Source organism: Hyla sarda, chromosome 1, assembly GCF_029499605.1.
Source record: "Hyla sarda isolate aHylSar1 chromosome 1, aHylSar1.hap1, whole genome shotgun sequence".
Taxonomy (NCBI): domain Eukaryota; kingdom Metazoa; phylum Chordata; class Amphibia; order Anura; family Hylidae; genus Hyla; species Hyla sarda.
Window position 1 is genome coordinate 507,261,669 of NC_079189.1, and position 25,627 is coordinate 507,287,295.

The 25,627-nt window shown below is 44.6% G+C and overlaps 1 protein-coding gene across 1 annotated transcript in view; it reads left to right on the top strand.

Annotated features, from left to right (window-relative positions):
• LOC130273288 (solute carrier organic anion transporter family member 4C1-like) overlaps window positions 1–25,627 on the top strand; it is a 71,598-nt gene that overhangs the window by 36,834 nt on the left and 9,137 nt on the right. Inside the window, exons 8-9 of the mRNA XM_056519854.1 lie at window positions 6,983–7,178; window positions 12,526–12,685. Of these exons, the coding sequence (XP_056375829.1) occupies window positions 6,983–7,178; window positions 12,526–12,685 (356 nt within the window). The remainder of the gene's footprint in view (window positions 1–6,982; window positions 7,179–12,525; window positions 12,686–25,627) is intronic.

Here is a 25,627-nt window from a genome sequence, read left to right on the forward strand (position 1 = left end):
TTTCCAACCAGTGTGCCTCCAGCTGTTTCAAAAGTACAACAGCTGGATGTTTGCCCCCCCCCCCCATGTGAATGTACAGGGTACATTCGCACGGGTGGGTTTACAGTGAGTTTCTTGCTTCAAGTTTGAGCTGTGGCATATTTTCCGCCGCAGCGTAAAATCCTAGCGGGAAACTCACCATAAACCCACGCCAGTGCGAATGTACCATAAAAACACTACACTACACTAACACATAATAAAGGGTAGAACAATACATATACACCCCTTACACTGTCCCCCCCAATAAAAATGAAAAAGTACCGTACAGCAGTGTTTCCAAAACGGAGCCTCCAGCTGTTGAAAAACAACAACTCCCAGCATTTCTGGACATCCACTGACTGTCCAGGCATGCTGGGACTTTAGCAAGAGCTGGAGGTACCCTGTTTGGGAATCACTGGCGTAGAAAACCCTTATGTCCACCCCTATGCAATCCCTAATTTAGTCCTCAAATGCGCATGGTGCTCTCTCACTTCAGAGTCCTGTTGTATTTCAAGGAAACGGTTCAGGGCCACATATGGGGTATTTCCTTACTCGGGAGCATTTGCCCTACAAACTTTGGGAGGCTTTTTTCTCCTTTTTCCCCTTATGAAAAGGAAAAGTTGGGGTCTACACCACCCTATTAGTGTAAAAAAAAAAATCTTTACACTAACATGGTGGTGTTGCCCCATACTTTTTATTTTCACAAGAGATAAAAGGAAAAAAGAACCTCAAAATGTGTAAAAGAATTTCTCCTGAATACCCCTAACATGGGGTATTTCTATACTCAGAAGAGATGGGGTTACAATTTTTGGGGGGCATTTTCTCCCATTACCCTTTGTAAAAATGGAAAATTTGGGAAAAAACTTTAGTGAAATATTTTTTTTTATTTACACATCCAACTTTAACGAAAAGTCATCAAACACCAGTGAGGTCTTAAGGTTCACTGGACCCCTTGTTATGTGCCTTGAGGGGTGTGATTTCTAAAATGGTATACCATGTTTTTTTTTGCTGTTCTGGCACAATAGGGGCTTCCTAAATGCAACATGCCCCCCAAAAACCATTTCAGCAAAATGCACTCTCCAAAATCCTATTGTCCCTCCTTCCCTTATGAACCCTCTACTGCGCCCGCCGAACACTTCACATACACATATGAGGTATTTCCTTACTCAAGAGAAATTGGATTACAAATTTTGGGTGGCTTTTTCTCCTATTACTCCTTGTAAAAATTCAAAAACTGGGTCCACAAGAACATGCGAGTGTAAAAAATGAAGATTTTGAATTTTCCCCTTCACTTTGCAAAGGGTTAACACACTTTCTGAATGTCATTTTGAATACTTTGAGGGGTGCAGTTTCGATGATGGGGTAATTTATGGGGAATTTCTAATATGAAGACCCTTCAAATCCACTTCAAAACTGAACTGGTCCCTGAAAAATTCTGATTTTGAAAATTTTGGGAAAAATTTTAAAATTGCTGCTGAACTTTGAAGCCCTCTGGTGTCTTCAAAAAGTAAAAACATATCAACTTTATGATGCAAACATAAAATAGACATATTGTAAAGGTGAATCAATATATAATTTATTTGGAATGTCTATTTTCCTTACAAGCAGAGAGCTTCAAAGTTAGAAAAATGCAAAACTTGAAATGATGCAAGTATTAACAAAAATTTACCACTAACATAAAGTAGAATATGTCACGAAAAAAAATCTCGGAATGAAAACTAAAAGCATCCCAGAGTTATCAATGCTTAAAGTGACAGTGGTCAGATGTGCAAAAAACACTCTGGTCCCTAAGGTGAAAAGGGGATTGGTCCTTAAGAGGTTAATCACAAACATACATTGTATTTACCTGGTTGCAAGGTAATAGTACAATAAAAGTGCTCACATATAAAGTGCATTAGCCCTCTAAAGCATTTGTATGTCCATATTCTTGGTTTAACCAAACACTTGTTGTATTTATCTGGGTGTAGGGAAACAGTCAATAAAAATGCCTACATAAAACACGTGCTCTAAAGCCCTCTAAAGCACTTGTACATCTATATTCTTAGTTTAATCAAACACACATTGTATTTATCTGGTTGTAAGGAAACAGCTCAATGAAAATCGCCTACATTTAAAACGCATTAGCTCTCTAAAGTGCTTGTGCATCTATATTCCTGGTTTAATCAAACACGTCATGTTTACTTGGTTGTAACGTAATTAAAAGGCATGCACTAGCCTTCTAAAGCACCTGTACGTATATATATTTTTGTTTAATCAAACATGCAGTATACCTACCTGGTTTCATGATAACAATGCAGTTCAAACCTTTAAAAGTTAAAGTCAACTAATATGTGAGTGAAAAATTACCTCAAAAAGATCAAAATAGCCACAAAATCTTTTACAATCCACATAAAATACACTGCTCAAAAAAATAAAGGGAACACTTAAACAACACAAGTAACTCCAAGTCAATCACACTTCTGTGAAATCACACTGTCCACTCAGGAAGCAACACTGATTGACAACCAATTTCACATGTTGTTGTGCAAATGGAACAGACAACAAGTGGAAATTATTGGCAATTAGAAAGGCACCCCCATTAAAGGAGTGGTTCTACAGGTGCTGACCACAGACCACTTCACAGTTCATATGCTTCCTGGCTGATGTTTTGGTCCCTTTTGAATGCTGGCAGTGCTTTTTTCACCCTAGTGGTAGCATTAGACAGAGTCTACAATGCACACAAGTGGCTCAGGTAGTGCAGCTCATCCAGGATGGCACATCAATGCAAGCTGTAGCAAGAAGGTTTGCTGTGTCTGTCAGCGTAGTGTCCAGAGCATGGAGGTGCTACCAGGAGACAGGCCAGTACATCATGAAATGTGGAGGAGGCTGTTGGAGGGCAACAACCCAGCAGCAGGACTGCCACCTCCGCCCTTGTGCAAGGAGGAGCACTGCAAGAGCGCTGCAAAATGACCTCCAGCAGGCCACAAATGTGCACGCGTCCATTGCAATGGTCAGAAACAGATTCCATGAGGGTGGTATGAGTGCCCGACGCCCACAGGTGGGTGTTGTGCTATCAGCTCAACACCGTGCAGGACGTTTGGCATTTGCCAGAGAACACCAAGATTAGCAAATTCGCCACTGACGCCCGGTGCTCTTCAAAGATTAAACTAGGTTCACACTGAGCACATGTGACAGATGTAACAGAGTCTGGAGTCGCTGTGGAGAACATTCTGCTGACTGCAACATCCTCCAGCATGACCGATTTGGCGGTGGGTCAGTAATGGTGTGGGGTGGCATTTCTTTGGGGGGGCCGCACAGCCCTCCATGTGCTTGCCAGAGGCAGCCTGACTGCCATTAGGTACCGAGATGATTTCCTCAGATCCCTTGTGAGACCATATGCTGGTGCGGTTGGCCCTGGGTTCCTCCTAATGAAGACAATGCTAGACCTCATGTGGCTTGAGTGTGTCAGCAGTTCCTGCAAGAGGAAGGCAATGAGACTATGGTCTGGCCTGCCCGTTCCTCAGACCTGAATCCGATTGAGCACATCTGGGACATCATGTCTCGCTCCATCCACCAATGCCCACGGACTGTCCAGGAGTTGGTGGATGCTTTAGTCCAGGTCTGAGAGGACATCCCTCAGGAGACCATCTGCCACCTCATCAGGAGAATGCCCAGGCATTGGAGGGAGGTCATACGGGCACGTGGAGGCCACACACATGCTACTGAGCCTCATTTTGACCCATTTTATGGACATTATATCAAAGTTGGATCAGTCTGTAATGTGGTTTTCCACTTTCATTTTGAGTGTGACTCCATATCCAGACCTCCATTGGTTGATAAATTTGATTTCCATTGATCATTTTTGTGTGATTTTGTTGTTAGCACATTCAACTATGTAAAGACGAAAGTATTTCATATGATTAGTTCATTCATTCAGATCAAGGATGTGTTATCTTAGTGTTCCATTTATTTTTTTGAGCAGTATATGTCTGATAAAGGAATTGTTGGATGGGGTAGCCGTCCAAAGTTCCCATTGTCTGCCAAGGGTTGTCTGGTTTTACAGGATAGTACGGCCCTTGTGGACTGGTTTACTCATTCCAGGTCTTCTTAGGAGCAGGGATAGGAGTCTGACAATATAACGGTGAGCCAGCTGTCAGAGGATTTCTCATTGTTTACAGTTACATGGCGCGGTAGAATTGTCTGCCCTAGACTGCCTGTTCTGTCTTTGCTCTCCCCCTACTGCAATGCAGAAGGATAGCACTAGCCACAAGTAGGAGTTATGTCATGGTCAGCCTTTTGAGCTTGTTGCTGAGGTGGTGGAGGGGAGATACATTGGCAAGCATAGCACTACTGGGGCCGATGGGGGGTAGGCATGGTGGGGATACTGTAAGACATCATGGTGGATATGCTGAGGGGGTTTAAAGAGGCCAGACATCAGATGTTGTTACTTAGATGAGTGGAGGGAATGATGAAGAGGAGTTTGAGGATCTCAGCAGGTCTGTTTGGTATGAACAGCTCAGGAACACTGCTGCTGCATCTGCAGGCTTGAGAAAAAAATCTTCTAGAACAGGGGCACAGTCACAGGTATACCTAGCACTTTACAGTATTCTGCCATGTGGAAATTCTTTACTTTCTTACCAGATGTAGGAAACTGAGCAAAGTGTTGTATCTGCAGAAAGATAGTAAGGCATAGCCAGTGTCTGACTTCAGGAATTAGGCCTCTATGTAAGCACATGGAGAGGCATCACAAGGCTTGTCTACAAGTATTACTAGTTGTCGTTGTGCAGCACAGTGCCTGCAGTGCAAAATTTAAACAATCAACATTTTTTAAACTCCTGCTGTATGCTGGGAACTACAACACCTCTAGTCTGCCATCACCCTTGCTGCTACTACTTCTAGCCATGCCTTGACAAGTTTGAAAAACCTACATCTTTAAACCTCCTGCTGTACGCTGGACCTATGATACCTATAGTCCGCCATCACCTTTGTTGCTGCTACCTTCAGCCAGGCCTTGATAAATTTGAAAAACCTAATTTAAAAAAAAATTGACAAATGAAGAGGTATGTACAGAGTAAAGGACAGAGTAGAGGTCAAGTTTAGTTCAGCTCAGTATGGAGTCTCATGGGCAAACACTGGAGTGCCCAGGAGTGACCAGTCTTATCCAAGGGGTTCCTACCTTTAACTCTTCCTGCATTCCAGTGGTCAATAGGACCACACAAGTGCCTCAATACATTCCTGGACCTCTATAGTTGGGAACTGTGGAAAATTTGGGTGACTACAAGTGACAGGAGAGCCAACCGTTGAGCAGCCTGTGCCCCTTAAAGGAGTACTCCGATGCAAAACTTTTACCTGTGAAAGGAAGCATGAATAAAAGTTATATTACATTGTAATGTACTCACCTTGTCTATATCGTCTTCTTCCCGGTTTTCCATCAGGCCGGCAGCTGGTGCCTTGATGTCGCTCGACCGCGTTTTTTTCTCGATCCTGCGCCCGGTGACTCATCGATCCCATGAGTCACTGCGGGCTGTGCCAGCCTCCCAGCCCGGAGTCAGCTACTCCCCCTAACTTAATTTATTCATTTATGCGCTAAGCTGAGCTGCCATAGGCTCAGCTCAGCATACACCTATCGCAGCGCTGACCTCCAATCTGCGCTTACGTACCGCACATGCGCACGGCCCACCATTGCAAAAATCTTGCGTACTAGGTACGTTTATTCACAGGAGCTGGCCGGAAGACAGGAGCGGTCATGCTGGGAGAAGTGTTTTTTTTACATGGCGGGCAAGGAAGAGAACCCATAAGTAGCGGAAACTTCGGGCGGTAATAAAAGAAGAACGGCTGGGCCATTTTTCATGAATGAGGGGTCGTTTAAAAGGTAATTGCATGGGCTACATTGTGGCATGTTTTGGGTGGTGCATCGGAGTACTCCTTTAAAGGAGATTACCTTTGGGACTGTGAATAACGCATTCCCTAACAGCTGAGCAGAAGAAGCTTAGGGATCCCTACATGTCTCATGAAACTTCAGGGTGTTCACTTGCTCTAGCCTGACAAGTTGTTTACTGTTTTTCAGTTCAATGAGTTTGGATCCTCAGTGTTGCAGGCTTGTGAACCTGTTGCTGCACTTATCTGAGTAAAGACAGAGACTGTTTCTTAAGTCAGCCCTGCATTGCCTGACACCTTGTACACCTAAACCAACCTGCACCTTGCATTCTGCTTTCTATGGTTGCAACTTGCAACTTGCTCCTGACTTGTCAATCAGCCTGCTCTGTGAGTCAAAGGCATGTCACAGAGCCTCAGTGCACAGAGCAGCCAAGTGTCAGCTATGAGAAGTGAGGAAGGAAGTTTCCACATGAGATGTGACGGCAAGCAAGAGAATGTCCCTCCTCCTCAGTAAATTGCATGCAGTGTAAGCAACATTAACAAGGGAATTAAGAGCCATAAAAGGGTAATAATCAGGATCAGCACCAGTTAAAGAGTAAGCCTGAAGCATTTTCCCATTATGAGCTGTTTTATGACCTAAATACCAGTACGTGTGCATGCCCCTAAACCAACAACCTTCTCTATTCTCTTCTTTTTTCTGAAATGAAGAGAGGCAAATGGGAAGCTTCATCTCAATATTTACAGCTGTTTTTTTCTTTGCAAATTATAAATAAAAATAAACAATAAAATGCACTGCAATAAATCCTGCCATCATTTATATTAAAGATTAATATGCTAAACATAATAATCAGGCTTTATGTTTATTTATAAGACATTTAAGCCTAAAAATCTGGGAACTCTGAAATATTAGAACTTACTTTGGCTTACTTGGCTTACTTAATGTGGCTTTCCCATCTGATAAAGTGATAAAGGTATGACATCATTTTATATTATGTGATATGATAGTCTTATTATTGTTTTTTTAAATAAATTTTTTAGTAAATTTAGTGCGATAAGAATTCTGCAACCTTGCCTAATATAACACCTGTTGTTTCTATGTACATTGCAGGTGCTATACTGATTCCAGCAGCGGCCCTTGGACAAATAATAGGTGGCATTATTATGTCAAAATTCAAGTTTGGCTGTAAAAAAATGATTCAGTTTTCCATTGCATCTTCATTTATATCGCTTGTTCTGGCAACAGTGTTTATATTTGCTAAATGTGGAAATGACCCATTTGCTGGTGTTTCTGTGGCCTATAATGGGTGAGTTGTCTTCCTGTGTTTAATGTACTGTCTGGAAGCTTACTGGCATTGTTTTTATCTGTTTATGGCAAATTTTTTTATCTGAATGGCCCAGATTTATCAAAGTTTGTAGAGCTTATTTTCCCGTATATTTGGCTCAACTTTGGTACATCTCAGCTTATTTGCGACTTTCTTTTTTGTTTACATCCCACTGCTTATCTTGACATCTTGCTCACGTAGACGTTTTTTCAATTTTCACTTTCCAATGCACCCTGATTTATCAACTGAGACTGTCGCAGATCTAGGGGTATCTGATTAAAAAGCTCCAGGAATCTACACCAGCTTGAAACTTGCTTATGTTTCTGCTTTTCTGACTACCTGATCACTGATCACACTGATTTACTTCCCCACCCTGTCTCCCACCTGCCCGCGCCGCACATCTCCCATCTGTCTCCTACCTGTTGCAAGACTACAACTCCCAGCATGCCCTTACAGTGTGGGCATGCTGGGAGTTGTAGTCTTGTAGCAGGTACTGGGCGGGAGATGTGCAGCATGGGCGGGTAGGAGACAAGGAGGGGATGTAAATCAGTGCCCCCCGTCATTATGTGAGGGTAGCAGGGATAGAATCAGAAGGAGCCCGGGCAGCTGCACAGTGATGCCAGCCCGGGCTCCTTTAACATACCTCGGTGCCATGGAGTTTTTGGAGTCCCAAATGTAATTTCACATTTCCGGCTGGGTCCCATGATTGGGCGGGACCGAGCAGTCCCTATGGGGAATTTGATCTTACATAGGGACTAAAACTCTGCGGCTCCGTTATATGTCAAAAGGAGTCTGGGGTGGCATCACTCTGCCGCCGCCTGGGACTCCTGCAGACAGGCTGGGAGATGTGCAGAAGACGTCCCTGCAATCCCTAAGCACTGCGGTTCATGCTGAGGGATTGCAGGGATGGCTTCCGCACATCTCCCTGCCCGGGCAGCTGCAGTGTTATGTCAGCCAGGGCTCCCTTTGCTACGGCGCTGTGGAGTTTACTGTCATTTAAAATTTCTCTCCGGGTCCCGTGGCCTGCCCCCTGCTGCACTATTACAACGCCCAGCATGGGTATACAGGGAGTTGCAGTCATTCAGCAGGGGGGGGGTAGGTGCATGACTACAACTCCCAGCATGCCCTTACAGTAAGGGCATGCTGGGAGTTGTAATAGTGCGGCAGGGGACCCGGTGAGAAATTTGAAATGACAGTAAACTCCACGGTGGCGTAGCAAAGAGAGCCCTTGCCTGACATAACACTGCCACCCCGGGCTCCTTTTAACATATAACGGAGCCGCAGAGTTTTAGTCCCTACTGTAAGATCAAATTCCCCGCCGAGTCCCATGATTGGCTGCTCGGTCCCACTCAATCACAGGACCAAGCGGGGTAGCTGGTCACTCACCCGCACATCTCCCACACCACATGACTACAACTCCCAGCATGTCCTTACTGTAAGGGCATGCTGGGAATTGTGGTCATGCAGCACGGGAGATGGGCGGGTGACAATAAATGTATTAACCTATTTTTCTTTTCTTTTTTTTCTCATTTCAGATCCATGTAACTGTGGACTACTTCGGAATCAGTGGACTGCGTTGATGATCAGCGTTTTTTTTTTCTTTCTGTTTAATGTTAATAAAATGGTTAATGAGGGCTTTTGGGGGGTGATTTTTTGGAATAATTTTTTTAAACTTGTTGTTTTTTTTTTTTTTTATTTACTTGACAGGCTTAGTAGTGGATGCTGTCTTATAGACAAAATCCATTACTAAGCCGGGCTTAGTGTTAACCACAAAAAAAGCTAGCGCTAACCCCAAATTATTACCCCAGTACCCACCGCCACAGGGGTGCCGATACAGACAGGCCCGGAGCGTCAAATATGGCTGGTGTTATTTAGGCATGGGAGGGCCAGTAGCAATGGTCCTCGCTCACCCTGGTACCATTAGGCTGTTGCTGCTTGGTTGGTATCTGGCTGAAAATAAGAATAGGGGGAACCCTATGCATTTTTTTTATATTTCATTATTTATGCAAAAGAAAAAAGCATATTCTCAGCCAAATACCAACCAAGCAGCAACAGCCTGACGTTACCAGGGTGGGCGAGGATCATTGTTCCTGGCCCTCCCCAGCCTAAATAACGCCAGACTGTTACCGCTTATGAGCGCCATTTTTGACGTTCCGTGCCTGTTGGTACCGGCTCTTCCTGGCACCCCAGTGGCAGTGGGTATTGGGGTAATAATTGGGGGTTAGCGCTAGCTGTTTTTGTGGCTAACACTAAGCCCAGCTTAGTAATGGACTCCCTCTATAAGACGGCTTCCACTACAAAGCCTGTAAAGTAAATAAAAAAAAAACACCTGTTAAAAAACATTTTATTCCCAAAAAAAAACACTCCCCCAAAAGCTTTCGTTAAGCATTTTATTAACATTAAACAAAAACAAAAAACACTGGTCACCATAGTCCTCCAAATCTAACGCAATCCACAGGATACACGGATCTGAACTGAGAAGTAAAAAAAATAAATAAGAAAGTGAGGGTAAAAAAAGTGGTAAAAAAATGTAATAAACACATAAATAATTTTTTTTTCAAATTGTTTTGTTTTTATTGTTTTTTACTTATGTGTGCTAAAAAATGGTATTCAAAAGTGATTTATTGTTTTTTGCTTATGTAAGCCAAATTTATCAACCCCCTGTGATAGTATGGTAAATGTGTCATACATAAGCAAAGCTAAAGCAAAAAAATAAAATAAAAACAAAATATTTAGTGCATTTGAAAAATAATGTTTTGCTGCATGTTTTAGTCTCTTTTGCTTTTTCTTTATAAACTGATAGCTGACTGGCCTATCATGTGACCTTCCATTAACCCCTTAACGACGCACGACGTATATTTCCGTCCTGCGCCGGCTCCCGCGATATGAAGCGTGGTCGCACTGCGACCCCGCATCACATCGCGTCGGTCCCGGCGCTCATCAACGGCCGGGACCCGCGGCTAATACCACACATCGCCGATCACGGCAATGTGCAGTATTAACCCTTTGGAAGCGGCGGCGGTCATAGCTGACCGCCGCTTCTAAAGTGAAACTATCCCGGCTAGTCAGTCGGGCTGTTCGGGACCGCCTCGGTGAAATCGCGGCGTCCCGAACAGCTTACAGGACACCGAGAGGGCCCTTACCTGCCTCCTCGGTGTCCGATCGACGAATGACTGCTCCGTGCCTGAGATCCAGGCAGGAGCAGTCAAGCGCCGATAACACTGATCACAGGCGTGTTAATACATGCCAGTGATCTGTTTAAGAGATCAGTGTGTGCAGTGTTATAGGTCCCTATGGGACCTATAACACTGAAAAAAAAAAGTTTAAAAAAAAGTGTTAATAAAGGTCATTTAACCCCTTCCCTAATAAAAGTTTGAATCACCCCCCTTTTCCCATAAAAAAAAATAAAACAGTGTAAATAAAAATTAAAATAAACATATGTGGTATCGCTGCGTGCGTAAATGTCCGAACTATAAAAATATATTGTTAATTAAACCGCACAGTCAATGGCGTACACGTAAAAAAATTCCAAAGTCCAAAAAAGCGTATTTTGGTCACTTTTTATACCATTAAAAAATGAATAAAAAGTGATCAAAAAGTACGATCAAAACAAAAAAAACATAACAAAATTTTAGATCATGGCGCAAAAAATGAGCCCTCATTCTGCCCTTTACGTGGAAAAATAAAAAAGTTATAGGGGTCAGAAGATGACATTTTTAAACGTATAAATTTTTCTGCATGTAGTTATGATTTTTTTCAGTAGTACGAAAAAATCAAACCTATATAAGTAGGATATCATTTTAACCGTATGGACCTACAGAATAATAATAAGGTGTCATTTTACCGAAATATGCACTGCGTAGAAACGGAAGCCCCCAAAAGTTACAAAATGGCAACCTAGATAGTTCCTAAAATGGACAGAGGTGTCAGCAGAGAGCACTGTGGTCAGGAAGAAAGGAAATTAAAAAAGAAAATAATTTCCTGTGGATCATAACACCAGCTGATAAGTACTGGAAGGATTAAGATTTTTTAATAGAAGTAATTTACAAATCTATATAAAACTTTCTGGCACCAGTTGATGTAAAAAAAAAAAAAAATAAAAAAACGTTTTCCAGTGGAGTACCCCTTTAAGGAGGTTTTCCCGAATGAATATTGCCTACCTTTAGGTTGAAGATCAGAAGGGCCCTGACCCTTAACCAGCACCCACATAATCAGCTGATTGATGCGGTGCGGTACATATTTCCAAAGGTGCTCCATGTCATCTGTGTAGCATGCCTTTTATGCTACGTTCTTTTAACGGATTGGTCAAGCACACACTGTAACATTCTTTGGTCTGGCATTAAAATCAGCAAAAACCCTATGCCCGGCTGGGAACTTTATGTCATGGGCTTCCATGGCCAAGCAGCTTTATGCAAGTCTTACATCAACAAACAAAATGCCATGCGTCAGATGGAGAGGTGTAAAGCATGCCGCCACTTGACTGTCAACCAGCAGAAATGTGATCTGTGGAGGGTCAAATCACAGGTCTCTATCTGGCAGTCTGATGTGTCTCGGTTCTGACTGCATTTTGCCACTTGTAAAGTTTAGTGTAGAAGGGAAAATAATATTCAGTAGTAGTTTAGGCGTTGGACAATTTTGGACAATTGTATGCTTCCAACTTTGTGGTAACAGTTTTAAGAAGACCCTTTTCTGTAGCAGCATAACTGTGTGCAAAAACTTGACTGGCCCGGACATAGACCTGACCTCAACCCCTACCAATACCTTTGGAATTAAACAAAATGGAGGAGGCGAGTCTCAGACTCTGTAATTCAACATCAGTGTCACAAATGCTCTTCAGGACCAATGGGCTAAATCCCCACAAGCATATCTCTAAAATCTTGTAGGAAGCCTTCCTAGAAGATTGGAAGCTTCTACAACTTTAAAGGTGGAGAGGCAACTCAATATTAAGGCCATTGGATTTAGATTACGATATCCTAAAAGTTCCAGAAGGTGAAATGTGTAGATGTCAGAATATTGTGTAGAGATGGGGGAGGAGGGGGTGGATAATATCAATTAAATCTTGTTTTAATAATATTTGGCTAATAGGATTAAGACTTTTTAGATCATGTTGGTGTTTGTTTTAAATAGTTTGAAGATTCTTTTATGGACTTGGCCGTAACAATTTTTCTGTGTCTCTTTTAACATTGATGATTACTCAATATATGGTAACAAATGCCCTTTAAAGATGGTACATCACCCAACAGTAGGGTTTTATATGCCTATCTCAGTCAATTACATTTATATTAAGAAATGTATATCCATCGTTCATTTTTCCCCTGTGTATCATTAGGACTGGAGAAATTGGAGATTTGTCAGCCCCATGTAACAGCAACTGTTCATGTGCTCGCTCATTTTATGACCCAGTGTGTGGAGCTGATGGAGTGCAGTATTTTTCAGCATGTTATGCCGGATGCAGTTCTCAAGCTTTATCTAGTGATGGTTCTAAAAAGGTAGGTTTGAGCCTACAGGCTGGGTTAAAACAGTGTCAAATGTGGCGTATATTTTATTTATTATCCCAAGAAATGTTGCTGCAATCAGTGAAAATGCACCACATTTTTTTGGAAACATTTTACGTTGTGTGAACACAGCCAGTGTTATGGGTTTTTGTTTAATTTTGTTGAAATATTATTGTCTATAGGAATTAAAGAGATCTGAAGAATAAAATCATTGTCTATTAGGAATACACCTTAAACACCTTTCTTTGTAGAGCTCATGTGCTAGACAATGGGGGAATTTATTAAATCCCGTCATTTTTCATGCTGGTCTTTAGGAAATTTGTAATAGTCCAAGATGTAAAAATTTTGTTAAGAGACCCTGGCTGGAATAGGTTTCAGTTTTAATTTATGACATTTTCCTGGTGTGAATTATAGTAAATATGATAGGCTGCTAAACCCCTATTTTTTTTTTTTTTTTAAACACCCAAAAACTTGCAAATTTTAGGGCAAGTGAAATTTTTGCAACATGGACATAGGAAACAGACTTATTAATTTCTAGGCATGCTTTATAACCTGAGCAGAGCTCATTGTGCAGAGAGAGGTGTGCAGGATACCTCTGGGGTGTGATATCACCAAAAAAGCAGCAAGTATTATTATTATTTTTTTATGTTGATGAAAATAATTTCCCCATTCTGGCATTATTCAAAAAGTCTAAGAATGTGGCTAACCAGTACTTATCTCTTTCTTTCAAGTGCATTATACACCTGCCAGTGTCAGAAGGTAGTGGCGGAGTAGTGGTAACTGTAGCCATTGGACATCAGGCATTGGGGGACTAGTAGGAGCTGTAGTCAGAGGACAGCAGGCATTGGTGGACTAGTGGTAGCTGTAGTTAGTGGACATAAGGAATTGGTGGACTAGTGGTAGCAATAGCCATCGGACAGCAGGCAGTGGTGAACTGGTGTTAGCTGTAGTCATCAGACAGCTGGCAGGGCTGGACTAGTCATAATTGTAGCCATGCCTGGTGATGTCACTCCATGTTCTTGCGTAGAGTCTGTTTGCATAGTTGGTGGTGGAGAAATAGCTTTTGTAAACAATGAATAGTTAGAAAAATTATCAAAAAAACTCCTTTTTTGGGGGTTGCAACAAATTTTCTGGCTGGCAAGTGTGAAAGATGCATTTGCTTTTTTCAAGAGTTCCAAAAATTCTCCCTTTTGGTAGTTGCAACAGGATCGGGATCCCAAAATGGTGAAGAAAAAATACCTTTTTTGGAATCATGGGTGGTGTATGTGTACATGGTATGTACATGCCCTATCCAAAGTTGTACTTGGGTTGTACAACATTACCCAGTAAGTGCACATTGCGCTTAGCGTTTATGGGTTGTCAAGAGGATAATACACCCCGGAGTGCTTTCTTTGTTTCTATAGGCTGCAACCACTGCTAGCCTCAAACCAACAGCTTGCTCTGAACTTTCCTCCAGACAGGGCCGGCCTTAGGTGTTCAGCCGCCCTGTGCAAGCTAAGCTTGTGGTGCCCCCCACACTATTACCCCCATAAACATACACAAAGAGGAAAAAAATCTTTTTAACAAATGTTTTTTTTTTTATTACAGATAATTTAACTACAACTCCTAGCATTCCCTGGTTGGGAAACACTAGCATACACACACACACACACACACACACACACATAACAGGGACTACAACTCCCAGAAATCCCTGATTGGGAACCACTAGCATATACACACACACACACATAACAGGGACTACAACTCCCAGCATTCCCTGATTGGGAACCCCTAGCATAAACACATAACAGGGACTACAACTCCCAGCATTCCCTGGTTGGGAACAACTAGCATACACACACACATAACAGGGACTACAACTCCCAGCATTCCCTGGTTGGGAAACACTAGCATACACACGCTTAACAGGGACTACAACTCCCAGCATTCCCTGGTTGGGAAACACTAGCATACACACACACACACACACACACACAACAGGGACTGCAAATCCCAGCATATGCCCCCCCCCTTCTCACATAAATCATCCCCAGTCAGATATTTATTCCCCAGTCCCTGCAGTGTATGAATCCCCAGCCCATGTACTTTGTCATCCTGTTCAGTAAACACAGACAGAGCTCAGGCAGGGGAGATGAGGTGCACTGCTCTGGCTTCTTTCTCCCCGTGCAGACCTGCATCCTCCGAGGGTAGGGGAGATGTGGGAGCCCTGCTCCTCCTCTCTCATCCTGCTCTGGCTTTTTTCTCCCCGTAAAGACCTGCATTCTCCCGAGCTCGGGGAGATGAAGGAGGGGGCGTGTGCTCTCTTCCCGTGGAAAACCTGCGTCCTCCCGAGCTCAGGGAGGGGAAATGAGGGAGGGGGCGTGTAACTCCTCTCTCCCCTTGCTCTGCCCTCCCCCAGCTCTAGTTTCGGAAATCTCCGGAGGGCTGGGGGAAGAGCGGAAGCAAGTTTTCATTGGGGTGCAAAATTCCAACTCACACCGCCCTGTTACACTGTGAGCTGTGTCGGCCGCCCAGCACCCCTGTTGCTATGGCGCCCTGTGCAGACGCACAGCTCGCACACCCCAAAGGCCAGCTATGCCTCCAGAAGGGGGCTAGATAAGCCATGTAAAACACTGCTAAGGTCAACTACAGGGGGGCAAAAAAGTATTTACTCAGCCACCAATAGTGCAAGTTCACCCACGTAAAAAGATGAGAGAGGCCTGCAATTTTCATCATAGGTATACCTCAACTATTTGAGACATAGTGAGAAAAAAAATTAAGGAATTTATTTGCAAATTATGATAGAAAATAAGTATTTGGTTGATAACAAAAGTGCATCTCAATACTTTGTTAGCAATGACTGAGTTCAAACATTTTCTGTAAGTCTTCACAAGGTTTTCACACACTGCTGCTGGTATTTTGGCCCATTCCTCCATGCAGATTTCCTCTAGAGCAGTGATGTTTTGGGGCAGTTACTTTGGTACCAGCTCTCTGCAGGTCATTCACTAGGTCCCCCCGTGTGGTTCTGGGATTTTTGCTTACCGTTCTTGTGATCATTTTGACACCACGGAGTGAGATTTTACTTCCACAGTTGATTTCTTCCCACCAAGCTGTTGGCCTTTTGCAGATTCAGTCTTCCCAGCCTGGTGCAGGTCTACAATGTTGTTTCTGGTGTCCTTCGACAGCTCTTTGGTCTTGGCCATAGTAGAGTTTGGAGTGTGACTGTTTTTTAGAAGGTGAGGAGGAAAAAAAAACAAAATACTTTAAATTTTCCACCTAAAAATCCATATGAGGGCTTGTTCTTTGTGCAAACAATTTTACCTTGTAATACCATTAATAATTTCACCACAAAATCTACAGCGAAAGCAGAAAAAATTATTTGTGAGGCAGAACTGAAAAAAAAAAGCCATTTTGTAATTTTTTTGTGGCTTCCGTTTCTATGCAGAGCAGTTTTTGCTAAAAATTGTACCTTATATTTATTCTCTAGGCCCATACCATCCAAAGGATACCCAAATTATATAGGGGGCTGTAACATGCATTATATTAATCTCTCATACTAATCAATGCTATGCTATTACTATCGGCGATCGAACAGTGAGGAGGCAAGTAGCGATCCTCCTCGCATCCTGCAAGCTGCCGCGGTGGTCCCGAACAGAACCACTGAGCTAACCGGCAATGGTTATTTTCGTTTTAGATGCAGCGATCAAGTTTGATCGCCACGTCTAAAGAGTTAATGCTGGACATCATCCTTATCGGCAGTGTCTGGCATTAGCCACCGGGTATGATGTCGCTCACCTGCTGAGCGCGCGTCATACCTCGGGAGCCGCAAATGGAAGTGAATGTACATCCATTTGCGACAAGGGGTTAATACAGCTTATTAGTGAAGGACAGAGGAGACTCTTAAAAAAGAAGTTACAGATCTGTGAGAGCCAGAAATCTTGCTTGTTTGTAGATGACCAAATACTTATTTCCCACCATAATTTGCAAATAAATTCTTTAAAAATCAGACAATGTGATTTTGGGGATTTTTTTCTCATCATGTCTCTCATAGTTGAGGTATACCTGATGAAAATTACAGACCTCTCTCATTTTTTAAGTGGGAGACATGCACAATTGGTGGCTGACTAAATACTTTTTTGCCCAACTGTAGGAATGTATTCAAGTACAGTGATCCCTCAACTTACAAACGACAGAAGAAAACATGTGTAGAAACCTATCCTTAACCCCTTAAGGACCAAGCACGTATGAGTACATCCTTGCACCCTGGGTCTTAAGGACCAGGCACGTACTCATACGTCCGTGGGAATTTCGGTCCCCGCCGCACGCCGGCCGGGGAACGGACCGGGGTGACTGCTGATATCGATCAGCAGTCACCCCGCGCAAATGCCCAGGGGGGTCATCAGACGCCCCCATGTCGGCGATCGGCGCAAATCGCAAGTGAATTCATACTTGCGATTTGCGCGATTCCTGGTCATTACGAGTCTATGGTGACTCGGTGACCTGGAATATAAGGGGGATCGCGGGTGTCTAAGACACCCACAACCCCCCTGAAGAGATAGGAGTGAGGTGGCTGTGGTGCCACCCCTCCTATCCCTGCTATTGGTGGGGGCGGGGGGATTAACTTTCGTTTTCCTCGTCCTGCCCTCCCACAATAGGCGGGGCAGAACAGGGAAATGAAGGAGGACCGGCACCGGAGTCCACTTACCGATCTGCGGAGGGTGCGGGTGACGATCGGCGTCAGAGATCGGTGGGCGGCGATGTCGTTCAGCAGGCTCCCTGGATCCGACGGAAGCCGGTAACTTGCCTAGCAACATCTGGAGGGCTGCAGTCTGAGACCACTATATAGTGGTCTCTATACTGTAGCACTCCAGATGTTGCAAAACTACAACTCCCAGCATGCCCAGACAGCTGTTTGGGCATGCTGGGAGTTGTAGTTTTGCAACAGCTGGCGGGCTACAGTTTGAGACCACTATATGGTAGTCTCTGAACTATAGCCCTCCAGATCTTGCAAAACTACAACTCCTAGCATGCCCACACAACTGTTTGCTTTCAGGGCATGCTGGGATTTGTAGATTTGCAGCATCTGGAGGGCCACAGTTTGCAGTGGTCTCTATACTGTAGCTCTCCAGATGTTGCAAAACTGCAAATCCCAGTATGCACAGACAGCAAACAGCTGTCTCAGCATGCTGGGAGTTGTAGTTGCGATCCCTCCAGCTGTTGCATAACTACATCTCCCAGCATGCCCTTCGGTGATCAGTACATGCTGGGAGTTGTAGTTTTGCAACAGCTGGAGGCACACTGGTTGGAAAATATTGAGTTCGATAACAGAACCTAACTGAAGGTTTTCCAACCAGTGTGCCTCCAGCTGTTGCAAAAGTACAACTCCCAGCCTGCATGGTCTGTCAGTACATGCTGGGAGTTGTAGTTTTGAAACAGCTGGAGGTTTGTCCCCCCATGTGAATGTACAGGGTACATTCACACGGGCAGGCTTACCGTAAGTTTTCTGCTTCAAGTATGAGCTGCGGCAAATTTTTCGCCGCAGCGCAAACTCCTAGCAGGGAACTCACTGTAAACCTCCGCCAGTGTGAATGTACCCTAAAAACACTACACTACACTAACACAAAATAAAGGGTAAAACACTACTACACTACTAATACACCCCCTTACACTGCCCCCACCCCCAATAAAAATTGAAAACATATTGTACGGCAGTTTTTCCAAAACGGAGCCTCCAGCTGTTGCAAAACAACAACTCCCAGCATTTCTGGACAGCCACTGACTGTCCAGGCATGCTGGGAGTTTAGCAACAGTTGGAGGCACCCTGTTTGGGAATCACTGGCGTAGAATACCCCTATGTCCACCCCTATGCAATCCCTAATTTAGTCCTCAAATGCGCATGGCGCTCTCTCACTTCGGAGCCCTGTCATATTTCAAGGAAACAGTTTAGAGCCACATATGGGGTATCTCCGTACTCAGGAGAAATTACACTACACATTTTGGGGGGGCTTTTTCTCCTTTTACCCCTTATGAAAAGGAAAAGTTGGGGTCTACACCAGCCTTTTAGTGTAAAAAAATATTTTTTTACACTAACATGCTGGTGTTGCCCCATACTTTTTATTTTCACAAGAGGTAAAAGGAAAAAAAGACCCCCAAAATTTGTAACGCAATTTCTCCTGAGTACGGAAATACCCCAGATGTTGGCGCACAACAAGGCTCAGGAGTGAGAGCGCACTATGTACATTTGAAGCCTAAATTGGTGATTTGCACAGGGGTGGCTAATTTTACAGCGGTTCTGACATACAGTGCTAACCTCTGAGCCACCATGCTACCCTTAGAATACATCTAATATCCACGGTTGCTAGAATGGACAGAGATGTCAGCAGAGAGTACCAGAAAAATTAGGCATGTACACATGCCTGAAAAATTTGGTATTGTTGCAGCCGCTTCTGTAGCAGCGGCCAGAAAAATTGCAGCACCATAACAAGTGCAGCAGCAGAGGCCAGAAAAATTAGGCATGTACACATGGATGAAAAATTGGGTATTGTGTCAGCCGCAGCTGTAGCAGCGGCTAGAAAAATTGCAGCACCATAACAAGTACAGCAGCAGAGTCCCAAAAAATTAGGCATGTACACCTGGCTGGAAAATCTGGTATTGTCGCAACCGCTGTAGCAGTGGCCAGAAAAATTTCTGTTTGTTTCGCCAGGCAGAAAGTGCCCTAAAACACCAACCCAAGTTGGTGGCGGATAAGTCACGCAAGTCATCCGGCATTCAGAGTTCAAATACAGCAGCGTGTGGACCATTTTTAGCCGAAGGCAGCTCATCTGATCAGGCCTTGTTCAGTCAAATGTATCGCCCAGTGTCAGTCCCTTCGGGATCCATCCCTCATTTATCTTAAGAAAGGTGAGGTAATCCAGACTTTTTTGACCAAGGCGACTCCTCTTCTCAGTGACAATACCTCCTGCTGCACTGAAGGTCCTTTCTGACAGGACACTTGAAGCGGGACAGGCCAGAAGTTCGAACGCAAATTGGGATAGCTCAGGCCACTGGTCAAGCCGGCACACCCAGTAGTCAAGGGGTTCATCGCTCCGCTCCTCAGAGTGTCGATATCTGCGGTTAAGGCCAGGTAGTCTGCTACCTGTCGGTCAAGTCGTTCTCTGATGGTGGACCCCAAAGGGCTGTGGCGATGCGTAGGACTTAAAAAGCTCTGCATGTCCTCCATCAACAGCATGTCTGTACAGCATCCTGTCCTTGCCGGCGTGTTCGTGGGAGGAGAAGGAGGATTACTTTCCCCTCTTCCCCTGTTAGATCCCTGTTGTGCTGTGACATGACCCTTATACGCTGTGTACAGCATACTTCTTAATTTATTTTGGACCTGCTGAATCCTTTCCGCTTTGCTGTAATGCGGTAACATGTCAGGCACTTTATGTTTATACCGGGGGTCTAGTAGCGTGGACACCCAGTACAGGCCGTTCTCCTTCATCCTTTTTATACGAGGGTCCCTCAACAGGCACGACAGCATGAAAGACCCCATTTGCACAAGGACGGATGCCAAGCTACTCATGTCCCGTTCCTCGTCCTCAGTGGTGTCAGGGAAGGTATAATCTTCTTCCCCCCAGCCATGTACAACACCATGGGAACCAGTTAGGTGACAAGGAGCACCCTGGAATGCCTGCTGTGGTTGGTCTTCCTCCTCCTCTTCAATGCCACATTCCTCCTCTGACTCCTCTTCCTCACAATCCTCTTCCAGCGTTGCCGCAGATCCAGCAAGCAATGCTGATAAGGCTGTTTCTGGTGGGGATGGTGTCCACAACTCTTCCTCTTCACGCTCATCAGCTGCCTGATCCAGCACTCTTCGCAGGGCACGCTCCAGGAAGAAAACAAATGGTATGATGTCGCTGATGGTGCCTTCGGTGCAACTGACCAGGTTTGTCACCTCCTCAAAAGGACGCATGAGCCTACAGTCATTGCGCATGAGCATCCAGTAACGAGGCAAAAAAATTCCCAGCTCCGCAGATGATGTCCTAGCACCCGGTCATACAAATATTCGTTCACAGCTTTTTCTTGTTGGAGTGTTGAATTCCAACGTGTCGGGCTGTCGCAAATCAAGCGCCTCACTGGCATGTTGTTTTGCCGCTGGATATCTGACAAGTGCACCATGGCCGTGTTGGAATGCCTGAAATGGCCACACACCTTCCTGGACTGCTTCAGGACATCCTGTAATCCTGGGTACTTGAGCACAAAGCGTTGTACAATCAGATTACACACATGTGCCATGCACGGCACATGTGTCAACTTGCCCAACCTCAATGCCGCCAACAAACTTGTTCCGTTGTCACAAACCACCTTTCCAATCTCCAGTTGGTGCTGAGTCAGCCACTGGTCCACCTGTGCGTTCAGGGCCGACAGGAGCGCTGGCGCTGTGTGACTCTCCGGGATGTGTAATAGCACCTGGGGAGCTGGGGGGGGGGGGGGGCTGCCGGTGATGTGGAGCAAGATGCAGCAGTGGAAGAGGACTCGGCCGAGGATGTTAAGGAAGAGGATGGAGTAGGAGGAGTAGAGGAGGTGGCAGCAGGCCTGCCTGCAAGTCGTGGTGGTGTCACCAACTCCTCTGCAGAGCCACGCATTCCATGCTTGACAGCCGTCACCAGGTTTACCCAATGAGCAGTGTAGGTGATATACCTGCCCTGACCATGCTTTGCAGACCAGGTATCAGTGGTCAGATGGACCCTTGCCCCTACACTGTGTGCCAGACATGCCATAATTTCTTTTTGCACAATGGAGTAAAGGTTGGGGATTGCCTTTTGTGCACAAAAATTTCGTCCGGGTACCTTCCTCTGCGGTGTCCCAATGGCTACAAATTTTTTAAAGGCCTCAGACTCCACCAGCTTGTATGGTAAAAGCTGGCAGGCTAGCAGTTCCGACAAGCCAGCTGTCAGACGCCGGGCTAGGGGTGACTTTGAGACATTGTCTTCTTGCGCTCAAACATCTCCTTGACACCTGACTGTGGGCAGATGAGCAGGAACTGCTCAAGGCGAGAGACGGAGAGGCGGATGGTTGAGAGGGGGCAAGGAGGGCAGCAGTGGTTGACCTGGCTGAAGATGCTGGACCAGGAGAAGGATGGCGGCTTTGACTTTGTGTGCTGCTTGTACTGACTTGTCCCATAGGCGTTTGTGATGTGACATCATGTGCCTTCGCAAAGCAGTTGTGCCTAGGTGGGTGTTGGACTTCCCTCGACTCAGTTTCTTCTGGCACAGGTTGCAAATTGCCTCACTGTTGTCAGAGGCAGACACACAAAAAAAATGCCACACTGCTGAGCTCTGCGATGACGGCATTCTGGTGGTGGCAACAGCATGCATTGATTGGCGTCCCGTCTGGCTGACCCCGGGTGCCGATGCATGCTGTCTGACTGTGCCACTAGCTCCTTGCTATGACCTCCCCCTGCTTCCAACTCGTCTGCTCCTCCTCTCTGTCTCCCCATCTGAACTTTCCCCCTCTTCTTCTCTTCTAGCGGGCACCCACGTGGCATCCACGGACACATCGTCATCATCAACACCTTCACCGCTATCTGACACCTCAAGAAAGGAAGCAGCAGCGGGTACAACATCATCATCACACCGTACATCTATGTGTGTAATGCTGCCTGACTGAGACATATCCCTGTTAACTACATCCTCTGGCAATAATGGTTGTGCATCACTCATGTCTTCAAACTGATGTGTAAATAACTCCTCTGACGAATCAAGTAAAGCTGCTGTGGTGCTAGTGTTGGTGGTGGCGGCAGGCGGGCAAGTGGTAGCATGAGAAATGCCCGAAGCTAAGCTAGAGGAGGAGAAGGAAGATGCGTCAAGGTTCCGAGCGGAAGCTTTAGTAGTAGATTGGGTGTCTTGTGATAGCCAGTCAACTAAGTCCTCAGAACTTTGGGGCGGTTCAGGGTACGTTACCTCTGAACACTGGCCATTCTAGGGCCAAAGGGAATCCCAGCACCACGATGGCCCCTGCGGGGTGGCCTTCCTCTGCCTGTCATTTTTTTGGGTTAAATTTTCACAAGTGTCACACCTAATGTGATTTGCACTAGGGTGACACAATTTGCCCTGCAGGCAAGAAAAATGACAACTGTGACGTGAACTAACAGTGACGACTGATTTTATTAAACAGCCAAAAAAGTTTTTTTTCTTTTTATTTGCACAACTGTCACACCTAATGTGATTTGCACTAGGGTGACACAATTTGCCCTGCAGGCAGGAAAAATGGCAACTGTGACGTGAACTAACAGTGACGACTGATTTTATTTAACAGCCAAAAAAGGTATTTTTTTTTTATTTGCACAACTGTCACGCCTAATGTGATTTGCACTAGGGTGACACAATTTGCCTTGCAGGAAGGAAAGATGGCAACTGTGACGTGAACTAACAGTGACGGCTGATTTTATTTAACAGCCAAAAAAGGTTTTTTTTTTTTATTTGCACAACTGTCACGCCTAATGTGATTTGCACTAGGGTGACACAAATTGCCCTGCAGGCAGGAAAAATGGCAACTGTGACGTGAACTAACAGTGACGGCTGATTTTATTTAACAGCCAAAAAAGGTAATTTTTTTTACATTTGCACAACTGTCACACCTAATGTGATTTGCACTAGTGTGACAATGAGCAAAAAAACTTGCCAGCAGAGTTCCCCTTTTATGCAGTGGTCCCCAACCACGGTGCCTCCAGCTGTTGCAAAACACACGGACTGATATATTTCAGCCCTTTGAATACTGTAGTAGTTAGTTGCTTTAAAGAAAAAAAGCTTGCCATCTGAGTTTCCCTTTTAAGCAGTGGTCCCCAACCAGGGTGCCTACAGCTGTTGCAAAACACACGGACTGATATCTTTCAGCCCTTTGACTACTGTAGTAGTTAGTTGCTTGAAGGAACTTAAGTTTGATTCTGGAGTACCCCTTTTAACCAGCTGTTCCCTCCCAACCAGGACTGATATCTTTCAGCCCTAAAAAGGGCTTTTTTGGGTGCTGTCCTTAAAGCAGATGTTACACTAGTGCATTAGGAGTAAACTGGACCCTAAATACACCACCTAGCAGCAACCTAGCTATCGCTTTCCCTATACAGCAGAAGCAGCTTCTCTAACCCTCCACTTCCTAAGCCTGCAGCATGCTGAATGAGGCTAAAATGGCATCCGTGCAAGAGGTAGGAGGGTCTGGAAGGGAGGGACTGCTGCTGATTGGCTGTAATGTGTCTGCTGACTCTGACTCACGGTCAAAGTTTACTGCAATGTTAAAGTATAGGGGGCGGATCGTACTTCACATATGTTCGCCCGGCGATGCGAACGCGAACATGCAAAATTCGCCGGGAACTGTTCGCCGGCGAACAATTCGCAACATCTCTATTGTTTAAGTGTTCCTTTATTATTTTTTTTGAGCAGTGTATTTGCCATATTTTCAGCATATATTAAGGTAGAAAAAAATTCCACATGGCAGAATACCAGGCAGGTACACCACCACCTGACTGTGCCTTTCCTCTGGAAGGCTTTTTTTCTTAAGCCTACAGATGCAGCAGTGTCGCCGTAACCTGAGCTGATCAGTTCAGCAGACCTATGTCTGTTACGTTTGACAGGTGTTCTGGCCCTACCTCAGCTATGCTCTTCTTTGCTGACGCTACCACTATCTTCCTGTTCTGAAAACGTCACCTCCTCCTCACCTGGTTCCTACATCCTGTCCAACTGGACACAGTACTGCAGGTAACAGGAAGTCACTGTCTGAGGTCAGCCCACTGATCAATGCTATGCTCAGTTTTTTAATGTGATAGCTTTTATGGGCTCATTCACTTCTGGACACAGCACTGCAGTTAACAGGTGGTCACTGTCTGAGGTCAGCTCATTGATGATTAATACTTTGCTTACTTTGAAATTATATTGGATTTGTGAATGCTTTCTGGGATAAGTAGTTCTTGCTCTCTCTCTCTCAGCTTTCTTTCTCCAAAATGGCAGCCGCAATGCAGTGCATAGCACTTTATTAGCCTCTAAAGCCCCCCTGCTGTCTCCTCATTGGCCTGGGAGCTGTATGTCACATATAAGTAATGATTGGATAACCTGGGGTCATGTGATCTTGCTAATCTATCTGCAAGATATGCTGGGCTACCCTGACATCATCTCAGTGTTCCCAGTATTTCTTTCATTCATTTAGTTGCCAAAACACCATGTGTTCCTCATCCTCTCTGCTATTATTACCGCTAGAGATGAGCAAATTGAAGCTGACAAACCAGAATTCATTACGAATTTCATGAAAAATTCGATTTGCAACAAATGTGAATATAGCTGCAATTCTATCGCTTGAATTGCTTCATTAAACTCCACTTAGTGCTGACCAGGCTCCAGGGCATCTAAAATGGCGGATCCACATGTCAATACATGGGGCAAGGAACGCTGGGAAGCCGGGAAGGCAGGTAGGCAGATGACCCTGAATCACATGCAGGATGCAGCCTATCAGCATTCATTGTCCCCTGTGATGTCACAGCCCTATATAATCGCAGCCATATTGCGGCTCGTCATATCATTCATTACACTGCAGAGAGATAGGATGGACAACATGTTTGTGTATTACACAGAAAAGCTTATTACAGCAGCCATTCACCTCCTAGTCACATCAGCGTTCTGGTGAACAGAGAGCAGTGCCTTTTTTGACTGAAAAGGATTTTTACTGCAGCCAGTAGCCTCCCAGTCACTTTCTACAGCATTGTATTACAGAGAGGGGCAGATAGCTGTGTGTTGCCTCATACATTTCAACAAACACTGCCTCAACTTAACAAACCTTAGCAGAGAAGGCAGGAATAATTTTATATATATGAATATATATATATATATATATATATATATATATATATATATATAAAATTATGTGTCTTTGTTGCACAACAAATCTGCTGGTTATACTAGTCTGTAGTCGGTATAATACCCAGCAATTCCT